Source organism: Pyxicephalus adspersus, chromosome 7, assembly GCF_032062135.1.
Source record: "Pyxicephalus adspersus chromosome 7, UCB_Pads_2.0, whole genome shotgun sequence".
NCBI lineage: Eukaryota > Metazoa > Chordata > Amphibia > Anura > Pyxicephalidae > Pyxicephalus > Pyxicephalus adspersus.
In genome coordinates this window covers 21,057,646-21,076,363 of record NC_092864.1, presented here as the reverse complement: position 1 = coordinate 21,076,363, position 18,718 = coordinate 21,057,646, and the positions used below count along the sequence as shown (strand labels likewise).

At 38.1% G+C, this 18,718-nt stretch overlaps 1 protein-coding gene and 1 long non-coding RNA gene across 3 annotated transcripts in view; both read right to left on the bottom strand.

Annotated features, from left to right (window-relative positions):
* Positions 1–1,201: 1,201 nt before the first annotated feature.
* LOC140335278 (uncharacterized) lies at positions 1,202–4,103 on the bottom strand. The gene is made up of 2 exons (XR_011921678.1): positions 2,240–4,103; positions 1,202–1,556 (listed from the first exon to the last, which is right to left on the bottom strand). It is a non-coding gene; the product is annotated as an uncharacterized lncRNA (long non-coding RNA).
* Positions 4,104–6,028: 1,925 nt separating this feature from the next.
* BRAT1 (BRCA1 associated ATM activator 1) overlaps positions 6,029–18,718 on the bottom strand; it is a 15,139-nt gene continuing 2,449 nt past the window's right edge. Inside the window, exons 3-14 of one of the 2 annotated variants that reach the window (XM_072417789.1) lie at positions 18,036–18,190; positions 17,075–17,219; positions 14,333–14,702; positions 13,818–13,937; positions 13,122–13,213; positions 12,094–12,212; positions 11,823–12,009; positions 11,135–11,208; positions 10,911–11,004; positions 9,501–9,599; positions 7,754–7,935; positions 6,029–6,887 (exon numbers count right to left, since the gene is read on the bottom strand). In XM_072417789.1, coding sequence (XP_072273890.1) covers positions 6,195–6,887; positions 7,754–7,935; positions 9,501–9,599; positions 10,911–11,004; positions 11,135–11,208; positions 11,823–12,009; positions 12,094–12,212; positions 13,122–13,213; positions 13,818–13,937; positions 14,333–14,702; positions 17,075–17,219; positions 18,036–18,190 — 2,330 coding nt within the window. In that variant the 3' untranslated portion in view covers positions 6,029–6,194. Of the gene's footprint in view, positions 6,888–7,753; positions 7,936–9,500; positions 9,600–10,910; positions 11,005–11,134; positions 11,209–11,822; positions 12,010–12,093; positions 12,213–13,121; positions 13,214–13,817; positions 13,938–14,332; positions 14,703–15,588; positions 15,674–17,074; positions 17,220–18,035; positions 18,191–18,718 lie in introns of those variants that run through there. The other variant, XM_072417790.1, reaches the window with a different exon arrangement.

Genomic DNA, 18,718 nt, shown 5'->3' with positions numbered 1-18,718 from the left:
TTCCACTCATTATAAATGTAACTCACAAACAATATTGCACCAAAAATGTTTTTTTTGTATACCACAACCAAATTCAGTTAAAACATGAATTATGAGAATACCATAAACACACAAAAAATACACAAATACAAAATATGTAACTGAATAAATCAGTTGTTGCCCAATTGATAGGAGATTAATAGTATACAATGAATTTCCTTCAAATACAAGTATAATACCAGTATAATGGTTGCCTATTTGAGGCCAGGATTATGATGCCTTTTGCAGAACAAAGACTGCTTCATCAGACCAAAGAGTGATAGAAGAAATGGTAAGAATACATAGAATTTTGGGTCTAATGTTGCCACAAATTCAGATGTTAACATCAATGGGAACAGTTAAGAAACCTACATTGCCACTACACGTGTTCCTGCAAAGGAAAGAATATCTTACTTGAAGATTGAAAGCATTAAGCTATGGTCTCTCCCAGTGTTTTAAAGCTGAGGATTACTGGTTTTAAATGGTAAGATCTAAATCCTAGACACAGCAGATGATCTCTCACTACCATAGCCCTCCCTAAGCATCGTGCAATGAGGGGAGGCAATTTAGGCATCTATGGAATGGAGGGGCACCAAGCTGAATGTTTTATTAGCTGGCCCCAGTGCAGACATCTGAATTTTTGGCAACAACAGGACTAAAATTCTAAAGCATATAGTATTGGTATATTAAAACAAAAATGAATTTGTATGAAGGTATATCAAATATATGTGTAATGTATTGTTGATGGGAATACATTGTCAGTTTGAATGAGAACCAAACCATCTTTGGCAGGTAGAATCACCACCATTAAAATATTTATTCTACCTAAGATCTTATACTTGTTTCGTACTATAACTATCCCCCTCCCTATAAGCTATCACCTTTCACTGCAAAAAATTATGATGTCCTTTGTATGGAATAATTAAACCCATAATGTACCTTAAAAATCCTAATTCATCAAAAAAGATTTGGCGTTCTGGAATGACCTGGTATTTGTCACTATCAAGCCGCATCTCTTTTATCTCAAATATGTTAGTTAATTATGTTAAATATGTTAGTTAGTTAGTTAAATATGTTAGTTAGATATGTTAATTTGTGTAAAGAACAATTGTTATATGATAATTATGAGAATTATATGTTCAGAATTCGTACCCAGTACATCATGAAATAACAAAGAAACCTATTTGTTGTTTATTCATTATTTTATTGTTTGTCCAATATACACACTATTTCTAAACACTTTAGAAATTCTGCCACAAAAAGCCTGCCTTTCTGAGGGAGTCTGCATGTTTGTGGAGGTGTGGGAAAACCGGAGTGCCCGGAGAAAAACCACACCAACACTAACTGCAGAATCTACTGGCTGAGATTTGTATTAGGACCCCAGTGCTTCTAGGTGTAGTTCTGGATAGTTCAGCCATTGTGCTGCAGGGCATATGCAGTTTTATAGCAGTATGTGTTGAAAAGGCAGGTTTGGGTCTTCATTCCTGTTAGTGGGGTCCTGAAGTGGTGTCTTTCTTGGAGCTTGAAATCTGTTAAAGCTGTGGGTAGAAAACAAAGAGTTAGCATACCAGTGAAATAAATGTAATGTGTTAAATAAGAAATGTTCTTATTTAATAATATTAAATCAGTTTATAATTACATTATTCTATACACGTATTTTCACTAACTCTTGGTCTTCACTCCTAACTGTTGGTCTTCCTTTTTCTGTTTTATAAATTTCTGATTTTCTCAAATCAGGATCATGGAGAATGAATATCAGAAATTTCCTCAGAAAATTCAGTAGGTAGAGAGAAGCCGCCTCAAATTGCATTAAATGGCCTTGTATGGTTTAAACCATACAAGGTCAGTCAATGCAATTTGGGGCGGCTTCTCTCTACCTACTGCATTTAGAATTGAGGAAATTTATGATATTCATTCTCCATCATCCTGATTTGAGAAAATCAGAGATTTATAAAATGGAAATAGGAAGATCAAGAGTTATGGGTGAAAGCAGGCGCAGGTGGATCATCCCTGTTCAATGACTGGCAGGTTTAACAGCATCACCCCTCCCTTGGTGTCTGCAGAGGACGGGGTCATAGCTGTTATTCCTGCACATCAATTTCACAGTCAAATATTGTTTGGGATGGTGGTGGAGATCTGCGTCGTTTGGGAAATTCTGTAAATTTCCTTTTTTCAAGGCACTGGATGAAATGCGGCCTTAAGTACTTTTTGATGTACTCACACTCTGGATTCCCTCCTGGTGTCAACATCTCGTAGATATTGGCAGCTGAGTACATCACACAGGCCTTTTCCCTATATGTCTGCTGTTGTACATTGTAATATTCAATGTGGTATATAGGGTCTTTTAAAAGCCTTTTATAACTTTCATGGATCTGCTGGAAGCCAACTGATCTGTAATCGATGTCAAGCTCGCTGTCTGCCATCACAAGTTTTTTGCCATCACAGGCTGTTACAAAGGCATGTCCTTTCTGCCAGTCAATTTGTAACTGAATGGTTGGTTTGTACACTGGTACAACATATTCTTCAACCATTCTTATGCAAGGGTGACCACTTTTTTCTGGGAACTGATGTTTCAGGATTGTCACTGCAGCTTGTGCCACTGGATATGCCACAGGCTTTCCATTTATTATGTCAGCCTTGTCCTGCATATTGAGTCCTAGTTCTGGGATCCAAGGTGCTGTAGGGTCGTCGTACTTGACTTTTTTTGATTGTTTTTGTGGCTGGCTGTCATCACTGTGTGCTCTTTTTCTTGTATTCTTACAAGGAAGCTGTTGGTTCTGCTGGGCACACAAATTGTTGGTAAAGCGGCTTGTCCAAGCTGAATGAATATCAAAAAAGAAAATGGTTAGTATAACAGGGAAATAAGTAATTACCTGAATGTAATTTAAAATATGAATGAACAAGCATGGAAATAGTAATTATAGAGCTAAATCTTACCTCTTGTCTGTGGTCTTTGAATGTTCATGTTGAATATCTTCCTTGAGTTGTTCTCCAAATCAGGGAGAAATAAAAGAATCTCAGCTCTAATGATGGACGAGTCTGAAATTCTATTTGACTATAGCGATGTTGGTATAGTCAGCAATACAGAAGTATTAATGACCCCTCAGAGATGGAAAACCTGAGTTGTCCACGACTCCAAAGGTGAGTCAGAAAATGAGTGATGGCCTCAACTCTAATAATGGTGGTAAATCAGAGTCAAAAGAACCGTCACTCTAAACGCCAAAAAAATAGCGCTGGGTAGATTGTGGTGATAGCTGTAAGTTGCACTAGAATCTCTAGCAAGAATCTCGCTTCCCTCCTCTCCGAGCTCTCAAAGCGAAATGACTTAACTGACAATTCACCAGTATAAACAGCCAATGTGGGTCACATGACTGATGACATCATAGATACATAGCATAGCTGAATCCAGCTATGAAACTGACCAATCGGTGGACAGCCCAGTCCAAGTGACAGATATTTTGCAGCCAGTCACATGATCTAAGATGGAGGTCAAGATAAGGGAAAGGGTTAGAGGACCTGTTTACATTTATACTGTTAGCAAGATTGGCTCTGACTGCTTTTGCTGACAAGGTTTTTTTCACATCTCAGATACAAAAGGGGGAATGTATGGCAGCCGAAAGAAGTCTACATTGGTAAAATCACTGTCTCCCATAGGATAACGAGAAAGGGGGATCTTGGGGAGGGAAAGGAAAAAATGTGATGTCATGGCACATGAGACTGAATCCTCCAAAATGTGTAAATTGGGCCATTAGGTGGACCAGGCCATTGTGATGAACTAATAATAAGTGAAAGTTATGTTTCGCTCAGCCCACTAAGACTTACAGAGTGCAATCAGAGTGACAGTTATTAACAGTTAATTGCAGTCACATGACCTAAGATGGAGGTCAAGCTCATCATTATTAAGACTGACCCTCAATTCCTTTCCTGCTGACAACATTTTTACTATATAGGAAGTGAAGGGAACTCTTCAACATAAACACAAACAAAAATAAAGTTATGAAAAGGCTAGGATCCATATCAGATTTTTTTTTGTGTTTTTATCTCAACAGGAAATGAAGTGGAATCTCTGAAATGGAGTCTTGGTTGTGACATAATGTCCTACGAGAGAAACCACAGCACCCAACGGGCTGGAACAAGCTTTTTGACACGTGGACTTGTCAGAATAAATATTAGTCACTTCACCTGGAAAGTTAAGTGTTAAACACCCATTTTTATATGATTATTATATTTTTTTTCTTTACATTTGAACAGACTGCATACCATGAAGAGGTGAAAAAGCCTGTTTTACACTTACTATATTTTGAGAGAGTAAACACGCCTGCAGTGAGATAGTAAGAGACTTCTAACCAAATCACACTGTTTGATAGCTTTCAGGGGATAACTCAGACAGGTTTTGCATTTCCATAGTTCCTCCTATATGGAGGTGCAAACCCAACTTAAAGCAGGTAAATGCTGTTTAGAAGCAGACCAGATGCACCGATTAGTAACCTCTGAATGATCTTTGAAGCATCTAAGATGGATAGACACAAACTCAAAGCTGATTGACATTGGTACTAAGATCAGTTTTACATCTATGCTATCATGGTATTGTGTGTTGTGAACTTCACTGCCGTGTATTACCCAGTCTTGTTATTGGCTGCCTCTCAGATGGCAGTGCAACAAAATGCATTTATTCCTGGCATTACATGGTATGTGAATTCCTCTGCATTCTGTTGCGATTAAGCACAGCCCTATGTCCTGCTGATGAGATTTCCTTTCATTTTCTATCCAGGTGATAACAACAGGAAACAAAAGCACATTTCTTTAGAATAAAAGAATGTCACAAGAACTGATGTCCCTATTGGACGGTTTCCCTTCACTCCTCACTATAAAACCTGAAAGGGTCCAATCCTTACACTACTGTATCCAAAAAATATATATATATATGCTTTTTCATACACTTTAATGTAAATCTTTCCTAAAAGAAATATGGAGGTTGCTTTTGCCAATTTTCTCTAAATCAGCTCTTTTGACTTCAGTACATGTCATGTTTTTCTTGTGTAGTTGATGGTGCCACAAACTGGGACACCTCTATAGGGATTGGTGTCACTGTAGCTGACGGTATCTTCTAAAGTGGCCAGTACAGTGCTGTACTACTGCGTCATCATACATTTTATTTAAAAGTACTAGGTCCAAGAAAAGGCTAGTTAGTAAGCATATAAAATCTGTTGTTTTATATATCAATAGTAGTCAAAATAAAATACATTAAGTTGCCATTAAAAATCCCAGTAAGATATCTATGGCTTGGCATTTTGTTAAAGATTTGTTGGTGTGCTTTTGTCCCGTTGCCTGACCTATTTTCAGACTATCTTTATCCCTTGAACAGATCATATTTGAACATAGAATACTTTTGTTTGCAAAGGAAATACAGTGCACAGATTTGAGAAATGTGGCATACAGAAAATAAAGCATGGTGAAAAGCAATATTGAGCATAGAACACATTGCACAGTGAACAGATTTGAGAAATGAGAAGTACAGAACACAAAGCAAGGTGTAGATAAGGAATTTTGTTTACAAATAGAGCAGCATACTTTACCCAATCTTGCCCCTGCACAGTGTAAGATCAGGTGATGTAGGTAGAAGAGACAAGCAGGAAGAAGATGACGGTGCTTCCTCCTCGCTGGGACAAAGTAAGAAACCTAGAAGGCATGGAACCGTATTGAAGATAGCTCTGGAGGGATCCAGGGATCTGTGGAAGTTATGGTAAGTGCGATTTTAATATTTTTATTTTAGTTGCTGAATGCATGTAACACAGAATTTTGGCAGTTCTGAAAGAAATCAATCATCTACACCCTGGTACTAAAAGGTATACTTAATAATGTGGCCAGAATGTTTATTACCTTCTGCTTTTAGACACTGACATGCTTACCATGTATACAGCCTTTAATATAAGTCCAGATGTAGAAATCAATCAGGAAATTATCAGAGATGAAAGCTAATAAATAAAGACCATTCCAAAACACAGAAAAAAAAATTGAAGGTTTTCTTTTTTTAATGTTTCTGACACAAATTGTAAAGTACAAAGACACCATTGTTTTTAGGTCAAATTATAAAAAAGACTTGGTTACTGCAAGCAACGTGGGTACATTTATGGATCATGTCCAATATGGCTTTGCAGGAGTTCCATTCCCTGCCCTCAGTAGCAATCAGCATCTTGCTCCTCTCCACCACATAAAGTGGCTGTGATGTCCTGAAGGAGAGATAGGGGGGTTTCCTGCAGATAGTCACTACTCTTTGATAGAGAACACTTTATACCATCCAGATCAATTTTTTTCAAGAGTTCGGTTACCCATTTTGAGTCCAGCTCTGTGTTCCCATTATCTGCATGGGCAGAAATATGTAAGTGTCTCAACCTACCTTCTAGCCAATCTCTCCTATGTTGTTCTGAAGCAACAGTGCTCTCCTCACACAAGCGTGGCTTTACAGACAACAGAATTTCACAAGCTTTCAGAGCCACTGGCCTGTCACAGTCACACAGACAGCTCAGTAGAAACTGAAAGAGGCCAACTTGTTCACATTTTCGCAAAGTGTCTTCTATAGGAAGCATCTTTTTGATCATAGGTAAGCCAGCAGTGTATGGACAGCTCTGAAAATTGTTTACTTCAAGAGTCTGGGTTATGTAACCATGGGCTAGCTCCAGTGCATTCATCTTTACTTCCCAATCCAAGTCACTGAGTGTTACTTCTAAAACACGGGACACAAGCTCTGTGTCATGGATTTCAGTCAAGTGGCCGTTTTGTAGCCAGTCAGTGAAGACTTTTACCACAGCTCTCCTAGGGAATCCTTCAGTATCCTGGCATAAAATATCAATTAGGGCTGGCACCAGCGCCTGTAGAGAAAAAAAGTAAATTATCATAAACAGAATATTGGGAGTGTAGACATTCACCCTGTCACCTGGACATGAAATAAGGTGACAGAGGTTCTAGCCATTTTCTCTACTCTATTGCAGTGCGTTACCACTGTTGGGCTTTAAAGAAGAACTTTGACTTATTTGTGAATACAAAGTCCCACATATTATCTGTTGATCCTGTCACTCAAGTCTTCTTTAAACTGGCTACATGAAAGACGTTGGAGGGGCTGAGGGTCACTATTCATTCACAACCCCATAGCTTTTTGGATTGGCAGAAATGACTGTGGTGTTGAAACCTTCGTATTGTGAGCTGCAGTATATAAGAGAGGGTGTACAGACTGAAGGAGGATTTGGCTACCCAACGTTATAGATAGTTAGCTAGCTAGTAGTTAGTTAGCTAGTTATCACATAGTAGCTATATTTGAGACCTGTTCAGACAAACATCAAACAGAAGCACTTAGATGTTCAGAGAATCAGGCCTCCTTATAATAATCACTGTGGAATGGGGGAACAGAGACCCCAGAAGAAGGGAATCCACTATCTACCCGTTGATAAATATAAAAGATTATTTTAGGATTTAGAGTTGTTTCATGCCATTTTGCAAATAGTATTTTGCAAATAGGAAGCATAGAACATTAAGGATTGCTTTAGGAAGCTCCAGTTTCAGAGCTAAAATTCACTATTTGTACGCTTCCCCTGTTTCCCCAGGGGAACCTAGACAGACACTTTTGGAAAACATGTGGGACCTCAGCCAGATTATCTCAACTTTTACACTGAAGATTTACTAAAAGGTAAATTTAAAAACTTTTTTGGAAAAACAATATCCAGAGTTTGTTTATAATTACCTCTTTGTTCAAATCTTCTATACTGCTAAAGGTGGTTGTAGGATTAGTATAGGCAATACTGGCAATCAGTCCCGTGCAGGTAACAGCACTTGCTCGAACGTAACTCTCTTGGTCTTTGAGAAGGTTCAGAGCCAGCTGCAAAAGTCCAGATAAACTCACAACTTGGAGATATTCGTTATGCTCTACAAAACAATGTACAGAATCTTGTAAGAAAGCAATAAATCTAACAAAAACAATTCTACATAGAAGTACAAGGCAGGCTACATTTCTTCTTCCTATAACCTCTCTGCTGTGTTCTAAGATTCTCCTGATTTTTTACCACATCAGACCTCATACCATGGTGAAATGTAGAGGACAACACAACAACTGAGAGGCATCCACACAAGCAGTGTCCATGCTTGACTGATACGAGCTTCTGCGGTGAAATTTTTAGTGGTACTCATCTATTTTTTTTTTTGTGCATACTTGGTAGCTGTATTATTTATGACTTTTGGTTGCTTAATTAATTTTATGATAGATTTGATGATGTCCCCGTCTGCTTGAAGAGCCACACCTTCCCTACAGTCTGCTGTGTGGTTTTTGGTCCCTCCAAATTACCATTCTGTGAAGGAACCACCCCATTCTATTTAGGCGTGCCTACCACATATGACTATAGATGTAAGTTTATTAATTTTTGTGAAAAATTTATTATCTGTTATTTAAGGATGAGAAATGTGTTTTTTACATACAAAGCGTATAGTTATTGTTGTTGATATTGTAAGTCTCCTTGTTCCTGATAAAGCAGACATTGTTCCGCAAAACGTGTACACATCATATGGCTTTGTAATGTGATTCCATATTTGTTTTACTAAGATTTTAATTGACACCAATAATAAAAAGTTTTCTGTTTTTAATATTGATAAATTATGTGTATGTTCTGTGTGATTAGCAATGCCTTTAAACTCCCAATGTCTGTTTTTTCTTTTTTGTAGTTTCAAGTAGGGACGTGGCATTGGATAATTGTTGATCAAGGGAATAGGTATAACTGAGTTGTACAGTATGTATAATAGAGTTGTATGGTAAAAAAACACCTAATATGGGTCAAGACCGCAAAGTCAGATTAGACAAACGAAAAAAAGATTTTCTAGAAATCTTGAGGACTGGCTTTGTCTTGATAGGTTTAAATTTTTGCAACAAGTCAGATTGGAGGGATGAGTTAGTAGCAAATTTTCCATTTCAGTTTCCTTACAAATCTCTAGTGTTTGACCAAAATCTTATGCTTTACTTTACAGTCCATAATCATGTCAGTAACTGCCTCTTAGAGTTTCCTATCTAATATCCCTATCATAGTTTTATGTATTTATTATATTAGGACAGATGACAAATGTGTTCAGTGGCTATGTTTATTTATTTCAGCTGACTTATACTTTAACTCAGTGTTTCTCAACCTGGAGTTCCCCCAGAGATTGTTAGGGGCCCCTTAAGCAATGCGCAATATGCACCTCTCGGGTCAGTTTATCTTATCCCAATGGTCATTTTGGCTATCTGTAAGGGTGACATTCATGCCACTGGTCGGCAATGTAGGAGACATTCTTCCCCCTGATCACCACACTAATGTACTGTGATGTACTGGATATAGTAACTATAGAAGGGGTTCTTTATAAATCGAAAGGTATTTAATTTAAAAAATTCCCCCATGTTAAAAAAGGTTGGGAAACACTGCTTTACCCCTTAAAAGTAACACTGTGCTGTACATGATTTGCTATACCTTTAAGAATGTTCAGAAAGTGAGTGATGAATTCTAAAGTACTATCTCGAACTTCCCAACAGGGGCTGCACAACCGTTTCATCAGCACAGGGCAAAGACCTAAAATAAAAAAAAAACACAAATGAATTTACATAGTCATAAACAACAATAAAGAAATCATGTGGTTATTAGCAGATCTCAGGGTATATTAGGCTGTGTGTGTATTTTTTGGGCACCCTTTACTGATTTAATTAACCATGAACAACTATGTATACCAAAAGTTATTTTGAGACAAATGTAAGGCTATCTATGGGAAAGCAACAGCTTGGCTGAAACTGGGTCATGCAACAAGACAATGATCCCAAGCACACCAGTAAAACCTCAACAGAACAGATGAAAAAGAAAAAATTCAAATTATTGCAAAGACCCAGTCCAGACCTCAATTTGATTGAAATGCTGTGGCAGGACCTGGGTATAAATGAATGCTCCCAAACCTCAATGAACTGAAGCATTGCTGTAAAGAAGATTGGGCCAAAATATCTCCACAACAATGTGAGAGATTAATAAATTCCCACAGCGTATACAGTATATAAGTTCCTGCTAAAGCTTTTAAATTATGGGGTGACTTCTCAGTTCTGGCTACAGTTTTGTTAAATAAATAATTACACTGTGGAATCTGTTGTGTGCAGTTTAACACTTAAGGTTAGATTTATAATTTTAGAACCTGCTAGAGACCAGATGATATAAATTCATTCTGAGAATTGAAAGAGGATGCACTTTCTCTTATCTTATGAATATACATAAAAGGGAAATAAGGAAAGAAAATTATACAGTGTGAATACTGGACTTCTACATCAAGGTGATTTTTTTTAGGAAATAATAGCAACAAAGTACTGGTTATAGAAGTTGAAAGTAGAACAGAAGTAGGATCAATGTATACCTTAGATGTTCTAATGAAATGGAAACTGATGTGATACAAACTTTAGCCATATAACAAAATATTAAGATGTTGCTGTATAGCACCAACATACATTAAATACCCAGTGGTATATGACCACTTGGCCTAGTATAGGGTGCATATTTTGCTGCTCTTTTGGACTAAGGTTTAAAGTTTGTAAGAAAATGTAAAACCCAATAAAAGTGTTTCTAATTTAAAGTAAAAAAGATGGCTTGTTACCCAATCCTGACCATAACTCTCCAGGACAAGTTTTAAAAGCAAGCCTGACTATGACAATTTCTCTGCAAGCAATCCATTCCACTATGATGGCAAGTGCTGGAGGGAAATACAACTAATAAAAACTCCAGTGTAGAAATTTTAAGTAGCTCAACCAAGTGTAAAACAAGCCAGCTAAATCAGCTATGGAACTTAACAGCTTTTGTAGTCATGTTGTCAGGAGTGCAATGCGCATGATATGCAATTTGCATTCAAACCTTGAAGAAAACTGTGGCTTGCTTCTTGGTGCTCAGCAGAAGTGTGAGAGGCTTGAAGCCACTTCACTGAGGCCTGGAAAGCCTTTTTCAGAACCTAAAATAAAGAAAGAGGACAAGTAGAGAGATGTCTGGGGAGACTTTTCAATTAGATTATTGTATCAAAAGGCTTGACTCCATCACATGTGTACATTCCCATGTACAGTCAGACATTAAGTGGTTCTTACTGTTGGATCTGTTTCTGGGTTCTCCAAATAAGCAGCAAGAACTTTGTATGTCTTCTCCAAATCTTCCTGACTCACTACAAGCGAGAGAGAAATATCAGATACATGATAGAATTAAATTCTCATGGTGAATTAAAGTGTATGTAAGCCTAAAATCTATGTTGTACAATGTTTTTCATTGTGCCTCAGTGTTTTCTTTAGGCAAATATTTTTTGTCAATATATCGCAAATAGAGCCCTTCCTGTTACTGGCTAACAATGCTCAATCACTGCCTTTTAAATAACAGCATGTCAGCCTTCTAATCAATTTTAAAATTGATTAAACTTTTTTTGTAATTTTAGATTGGAGAAGAATAAAACTGCTATCAAATTATACTTTATCGTCTGTGTACAGTTGGGAACATATCCGTTCACTTCCTGTGCGGGGCATTTCTTAAGAAATAAAAGGAAATCTGGCTAAAGGTTAGATAATTCCCATCTGTATAACTGCCATAGGGAAAAGAATCCCTATCAAATTAATTCTAAGTAATTGCAACTCAAATGTGGGCCTTTTTCTTTTTGGATTTCTATCAATTTCTATCAAGGTCAGTGGTCACCAGGACACAAAAATTAACTCAATGTGGACAAAGACAAATAAAAACTTAATCTATGCATTGGTATCATTTACAACAAATAATAAATAGTTTGCTCACATGGACGAACTGAAAGAGCTCCGATGGAATCCAACGCTGACCTTTGAACTCGAAGGCAACCTATTAAGAACCTGCTGAATTGGGACCCTGCAGGGGAGGTGCACACAGATTGACCAATGCAGACCTTCAGGACTAACACAACAGAATGCAGAATAGACTGGTCAGGGATGTTTTCTAGGAGGCAGCCCTAATAACAGACAATATAATTAAATAACGATAATTAAAGGAGATAGCACATATACCACAGGGTATGCTATATTGAAAAATCTACCTTATCACACAAGTCTGTTAGATGATTCAGACATTGACACAACAGTCCAGTACATGAAGTCTTTGTAGACATGAGGTTCTGAACAGTGATTGGATCACACACAGGTTCGTCAAGAAGACCTACAAAATCAATGCACACAAACAGTAGAAAATTAGTGGTAATGTATATTGTACTTAAGTTATAAGAATTCTTACAAAATTCATAAATGGCATGACCTTGCCCCATTGCTGGCTGAGGACAGGGCTGTACAGACGTACATCTAGCAGGCCATAACACTCTTCTTAAATCAGACATTCCAAACTTTAGAAAAACCTCTTGGCGTCCTTTCCAATCCTCACCTTCTCTTATTGAAAAGAGAAGGAAGCTACCCTTGCAGTACTTTAGTCTTACATGTGAATCTTAGGATTAGCTGTCCTTGTGCTGAATGCAAGTACAAGTCCTTACATGCATTTGATTTAGGGACATGGAAGCACATCTATCTACAGTATGCTCCTTCCCCTTCTTCCTTCCATATCCTGATTTTCTTCCACCTTGATTGGACAGACAGGTATGCTATAAGTCCCTCAAAGTCACAGGGGAGTGCCAGGTATCCCTAGTAACAAATGCTGAGCTGCGCATGCTCACCTCGCAGAATTTGTTAACTTTTTTATAAAGCTTTTAACTGATATTCAACAAATTTTCTCTGGAGAATCAGTCACTGCCATTGAAAACACAAAGACCTAAAGGATTCTCCACCAGAGTCACTGCTTTTGGAATATAAGTGGTTACATCAATTATAAATCACAAGTTGCTGGGTTTATATTATAAAAACTAGATTTTACAGAACCCACAACCTTTCAGATTAAAAGGTGTACAGTATCCTCTCACAGCATATTTCTACAACCCAATGTTCCATCTTTAGCTGTTTTGGACGAAACTACCAGTATATGAATGTTTTTTAGGCTGTGACAGGAAAACCCTATTATACTATACCCCTACACGTATTTTCTTGCACAGGGCTAAGTAATATGTTGGTGCTTTCTACATACTTGGTTGTCCAAAACTGTCCTCAGAAACTCTCAGTATGCAGTCAAGTGGGTGAAGTAGCACACAAAGAGACTGTATGCGGACATCCTGTGGGCTGAAAAGAATAAACCCAGAGTAAGCATTAGACACACAACATTGTAAATCAATTCTGAGGTTGACAGCATCATTTCGAAAGAGAACTAAAATGTGTAAAGTTTGCCTGGACCTTTTCTAAACTTCCATTTGCTGTGAAGGTAAGCCACTCCAGGGCTAACACTCACTGTTTACTAAACATTTATCCTTTAAACAGACTTTGATGCCACAAGATTAAAGTGACATTACACGTTTTTCTTTTGAAGAAGTATATATTGTGGATTTTTAAAAAAAAACATAGTATTCTACTAAACTTTTGTTAAAACCCTTGGGGCTTTTTCACAGTCGTGGTGTTAAACCCCCTGGATGGGGGCTGCTGTTTGTCGAGCACCCAGGAGTGGCAAACTGCACCATGGGGTAACAGATTTGCACAGGGCTGAAGCTTTAGTGCAAAACATCAAGCAACAATCATGGGACCAAAGCAACATTCACATCCATGAGAAAGATTTGGAACATGGTTCAGCCTGCCCTGGCCCTTATAAATCTGACCAGAATGACAGTCTATTAACATAACACAGTGCAAATTAGGTGACTTTCCTTAGAATAATCCTGATAGATATACCTACCATTGTTTTAAGCTTAAAAGCCCAAAAGCGAGGGAACCAGCTTGAAGGGGACTTAATTCCTTTAGTGCCTGTTTGACCACTATCCACAGATCATGGTCAGCACTGCAGAACGTTTGGAATCTCTTAGAGAATAGAAAAAATGTTTATTCTGCAGATGCTCAGATGGAAAATGTCAAACCAATAGAGAGCAGAATTTTTTCTGCTGTTTTATATGTTAATCAACTTGGTTACATTTCATGTCATACTGAGGAGGTTTTGGGAGGTTCTTCAGAATATGGAATTGTTGAACTAGTTCTTCCTAGACCAAATGGGTGATAGTGTCTTTTTGACAAACTAGAGTAAACATGTCAAGGTATAGATGGTTCAAATAGGAATTCCAAAATATACATTTATCACCAGGAGGTAGTACCAGTCATGATATCAGTATAAATATAGGAAGCCAAGCTGGTGATCACCAATATTTGTATTGTACATCAATGAAGAATCATGATACAGTGCTATATGCATGATCTTACCTGGCAAAAGTTAGCAATAGACCCTCCAGATGTGGTGACCCATTCACAGGTTTCTGATTCAGCAAAGATTTTACGAGCTCTGAAATTCTTGGCCACAGAACATCTGCCAGTGTGTCTACAGAGCCCTTGAAGATGGTTATAAGAGCTTTCAGGGACTGTGTCACTGACTGGGGAGCACCAGAGGTGAGAATTTTCTCTAGATATCTGAAGATGGTTTGTGCCACGTCTGGTAAATCAGATATACATCTGCTGCCTGCTTTTCCTTCCAGAGTAGCACTCATAAGAAAAATGTGAGCTGCAAGGTCATTCCCAGCAGATGCAACAAACAGGCTGGAATCATTCAGAAGACTTAACATCACCTCTATCAGCCCTAAAGCGAGAAAGCAAAGCTATACTTAGTGAGATAATATATAAAAAAAAAAACTTTAATGTCACCACTATGTCACATACCTAAAATTCAGAAGTGGTGAAGAATGAGCCCCTATGGGTTCTATATTGCCCAACTGGATATTTTCTGAATCTTGGATTGCTTACCAACATATATAAATGTATTAATAGTTATTAATAAAAAGAACATTTTCTGAATTACTGTAAGGACATCAAATGTGTCTTGAAATTATCTAGCCAAATCTTTGGATCTTTCATTTTGCATCTCTGGTCCCTTCTTTCTCACCGCATCAACAAACTAATTACATTTTTTAAAACTTTTCCCATCACCTCCTATACTCATGCTATGTCAGTGACAGTGGTCACCAGGAGAAATACATAGGTGAATTTAGCCAGAAGAGGAAAACAACATAAAAAAGACATTTTGCTGAACTGACCAATCACACTGTACCGTATTTTTCGGACCATAAGACGCCCAGAAGTGGAGGGAAAAGTCCCTGCGTCTTATGGTCCAAATGTATCAAAATGTATCCTCCCCAGCTGCTGTCCCGTCCCCCCTGTATAGCCCCCCCTCTGCCTTTTCTCCTGTCTCCTGTTCAGCGCGGCCAGAGTGACTGTCTCCTGTATCTTGCTCCCGGCGTCCTCCCACTCTCAGCATGATTGGCTGACAAAGTCATGCTGGGAGCATTCTCCTAACATGACTTTGTCAGCCAATCATGCTGAGAGTGTTCCCTGAATCACTCACAGCACACATAGTAAAATCACATATACGGTACACAACACAAACACAATGTAAACAAATGTTATATTGCAATCTGATTGTCATACATTGTATGACAATCCGATTACAACTGAAAGGAAATACTCACCCAGTGTCAGAAATCCTACATTGTGCTATGCATCTCTCCTGAGATACTAGCAGCTGCAGCTTCCAGCGTGTGCCTGTGTCTCTGTGTGAGGCACAAATCCCCCCCCTCACATCACCCGGAGGATGAGTCATCTTCCAGTGATGTGATTGGTGATGTATGGGGGTGTGTCAGGGAGGGAAATTTAAAGGCATATTACAATGTAATCTGCTTCTAAATGGTTTTTACAGTACAAAAACACCACACAACATAAAAATAAAAGTACCGCACATTTTTAATTTTATTTTTAGATTACATTGTTGTCTATTATTTCATTATTGTTTTAAATTATTATTTATATTTATGTATTATGTTATAATTTATGATTTTAATATAATAAATAAATATAATTATCATTACCATTAAAGGGGCATTAACCCGTTTGTTTACCTGTCGTTTATAGGTAGGTAAGCAGAGAGGGGGTTTGGGCAATGAAAGCGCCCTAATACTTACAGATTCCATGATCCAAAGGGGTCCTGGTCCAGTACCGGATGCCCCGACATGGACGAGGCTTGCTGTTTGGTCCACCTTGATGGCGTCCTACGGAGTTCACAGAAGAAGCTCCAAAGATTTCCTGGGACCCAAAGCTGTCCCTCGTCATCCAATCAGTGAGCGGCGTGGGACACGTGATGACGTCACTGCACTGTGAGGAACTGAGCTTTCTAGATTCTGACTCTAGCAATGAGGAGTTCTTGGGGTTCTCATAAAACGAGCAGAACCTTTACCGTAAATCTTCAACTTTATTCTATTTTATTACTGAAGTCTCTCGTTATTGTGTTTTACAGTAATTTTGTCTTTTGCTGACTTTGTTAATAATGGTTCTAAATGCTGCTGTTTACTTTACAGGGTTTATTACATGTGTTTATGACTGTGATGTTGGTTTTTAATGCACATAAAATATTTTAAGACACTATTTGTTTCAGAATCTTTTTTTTCTTCATTTCCCTTCTCTAAAAAACTGGTGCGTCTTATGGTCCAGTGCGTCTTATGGTCCGAAAAATACGGTATTTTCTTTTTGCTGATTTGCCAAGATTGCCTTACCCCTTCTGAATGCCTGTTAACTATAGACAAAGTGAATTGTATGTCAGCCCAGTAGGTCCATGTAGTATCATGATAAGCATTCCGCATATTGATAGAGCAGACTGAATCATATGCAGTTATTCATAAATCATACCTGGAACATTCTGATAAAAAGGCAAATCAATTTTGCAGTTTCTCCCTTCTCCCCTGCTGAACAATCCATGATCCTATGTAAATACCGAATTTCTGACAGTAGATAATAATAACAGTCAAAGGCACAGTAGTCAAAAGTCTCACTGGAATCTTCCTGGCAGTGTGTTTGTTCATGTGTGCATAAAGATTTCGTCAAAGCTGCTAAGCACTTCAGGGATAAATCTAAATTCCTAAATTACAAGCTGGTAGTAAGGGTTATAACTTTGTATATACTCACCACACTGTTGTAGAAAAACAAGAGCCTGCTTGTGCTGTACCATGCAAAGAAGTCCTTGTATCCAAGATCTCCTAACTGATGCATCCTTCCATGTATCATTATTGTAGTTGCATTCCCCAAACATATTCTGTACAACATCTTTACCCTGGAAGGGGGGGTGACAGAATCAAAAGTTATACACAAAATGCACACAGGGGAGAAAGCAGAAGAGGATTAATCAGGAAATTATAAGTAGGAGGTAAAATGTATTAGTAGTGATTAAAAATTTAATTTTAATACAATCATGCCCCTGCCTCTTTTAGATGGGTACACTTTACAGTAACCACTTGGGTTACTAAAGAGTTGGGTCACCATACAGGGGCTGCAACCCGCCTACAATTTCTTCCCACCATGCTTAAAACAATCTCTAGGTTGACCACAAAATCTCCTAAACTAACTTACTTCCAGCCCTGTACAGGCACTGGGTACCTAGGCAATGGACTTCATTTCTGCCACCACTGCTGCCATTTCTCTGCAATGAAAGTATATATGTATATACAGGTGTATGCAAAGGTGTTACTGCTGTGCTATAAATAAAAGGGTTATGGTAAATTGAATTCTAGTAGGGATTCTGTGTGCTGGGCTTTATTTCTTCTGACACCTGCACTTAGTATACTATATCCACCTATGGCCTGCACTATGATTGTTACATACACCCGACCCCTGTACTATGTACCCTACAAAATGCTGATCCTTGCTCTATGTACATTTAATACACCTGAGCCCTTCGCAATGTACATCATGTACACCTGACCTCTGTACTATGTACATTATATACACCAGACACCTGAAATATGTACTTTGCGTACACCTGGCCCTGCTAATATGATTGGCTCACTAATTTCTTCAGATGTCTGCAAGATACAGGCTAAACTTTAGACAATTCCTGATATTTGTTCCAGACAAACATATATTTACCCACCTGCAGATATTTATATCCGGCTTCCTGTGCTGCAAACATACCCACCAATCTCATAGCAAATGCCAGGAGGTTGGGATCTGGATCTCCCATATTCAGAACCTGCTTAAAGAGTCCTACTAGACATTGATTCTCTTCTAGCAGCATTTCTGGAGGAGCTACAAAATACAAATATACATGTCAGTTATAAACAAATTAAGTTTAAGGAAACAATTGTAACAGGTTCTCTTAATTACCCTCTATTTTGCTTATGCATGTCTGCCACCTCTCACCACTTGTGCCCCTAAGGAAGCAAAGTAAGTCCTAATGTCAACTGGCTGAAGCTTATGAAGGGCCATCTTCTCTCTCTGACCCTGTGTGACAATGCTCAAGCCTTAGCCACAGAGCTGCTGTGTGAAAGAAAGTTACATGACCCCCATATCCTCATAACATATTTTATGTTACTATCATGGACTAATGAAGTGATAAGTAGGCAAGCTATGTAATGCGAGCAGCACAATTAGCACATATACTTAAGCATGAACCAATATGTTTGCCCTCAAAATGCCGTTAGAAAAATAATCTTGGTTTATATTTGGGTTACACCTAGTGGCAAATCTTGGAACTGCATTTGTCTCTGGTTTCACAGATCAAAAATGTTAAACACCAGCTATGTGTACTACATTTTAGATGAGCCCCATCTACTG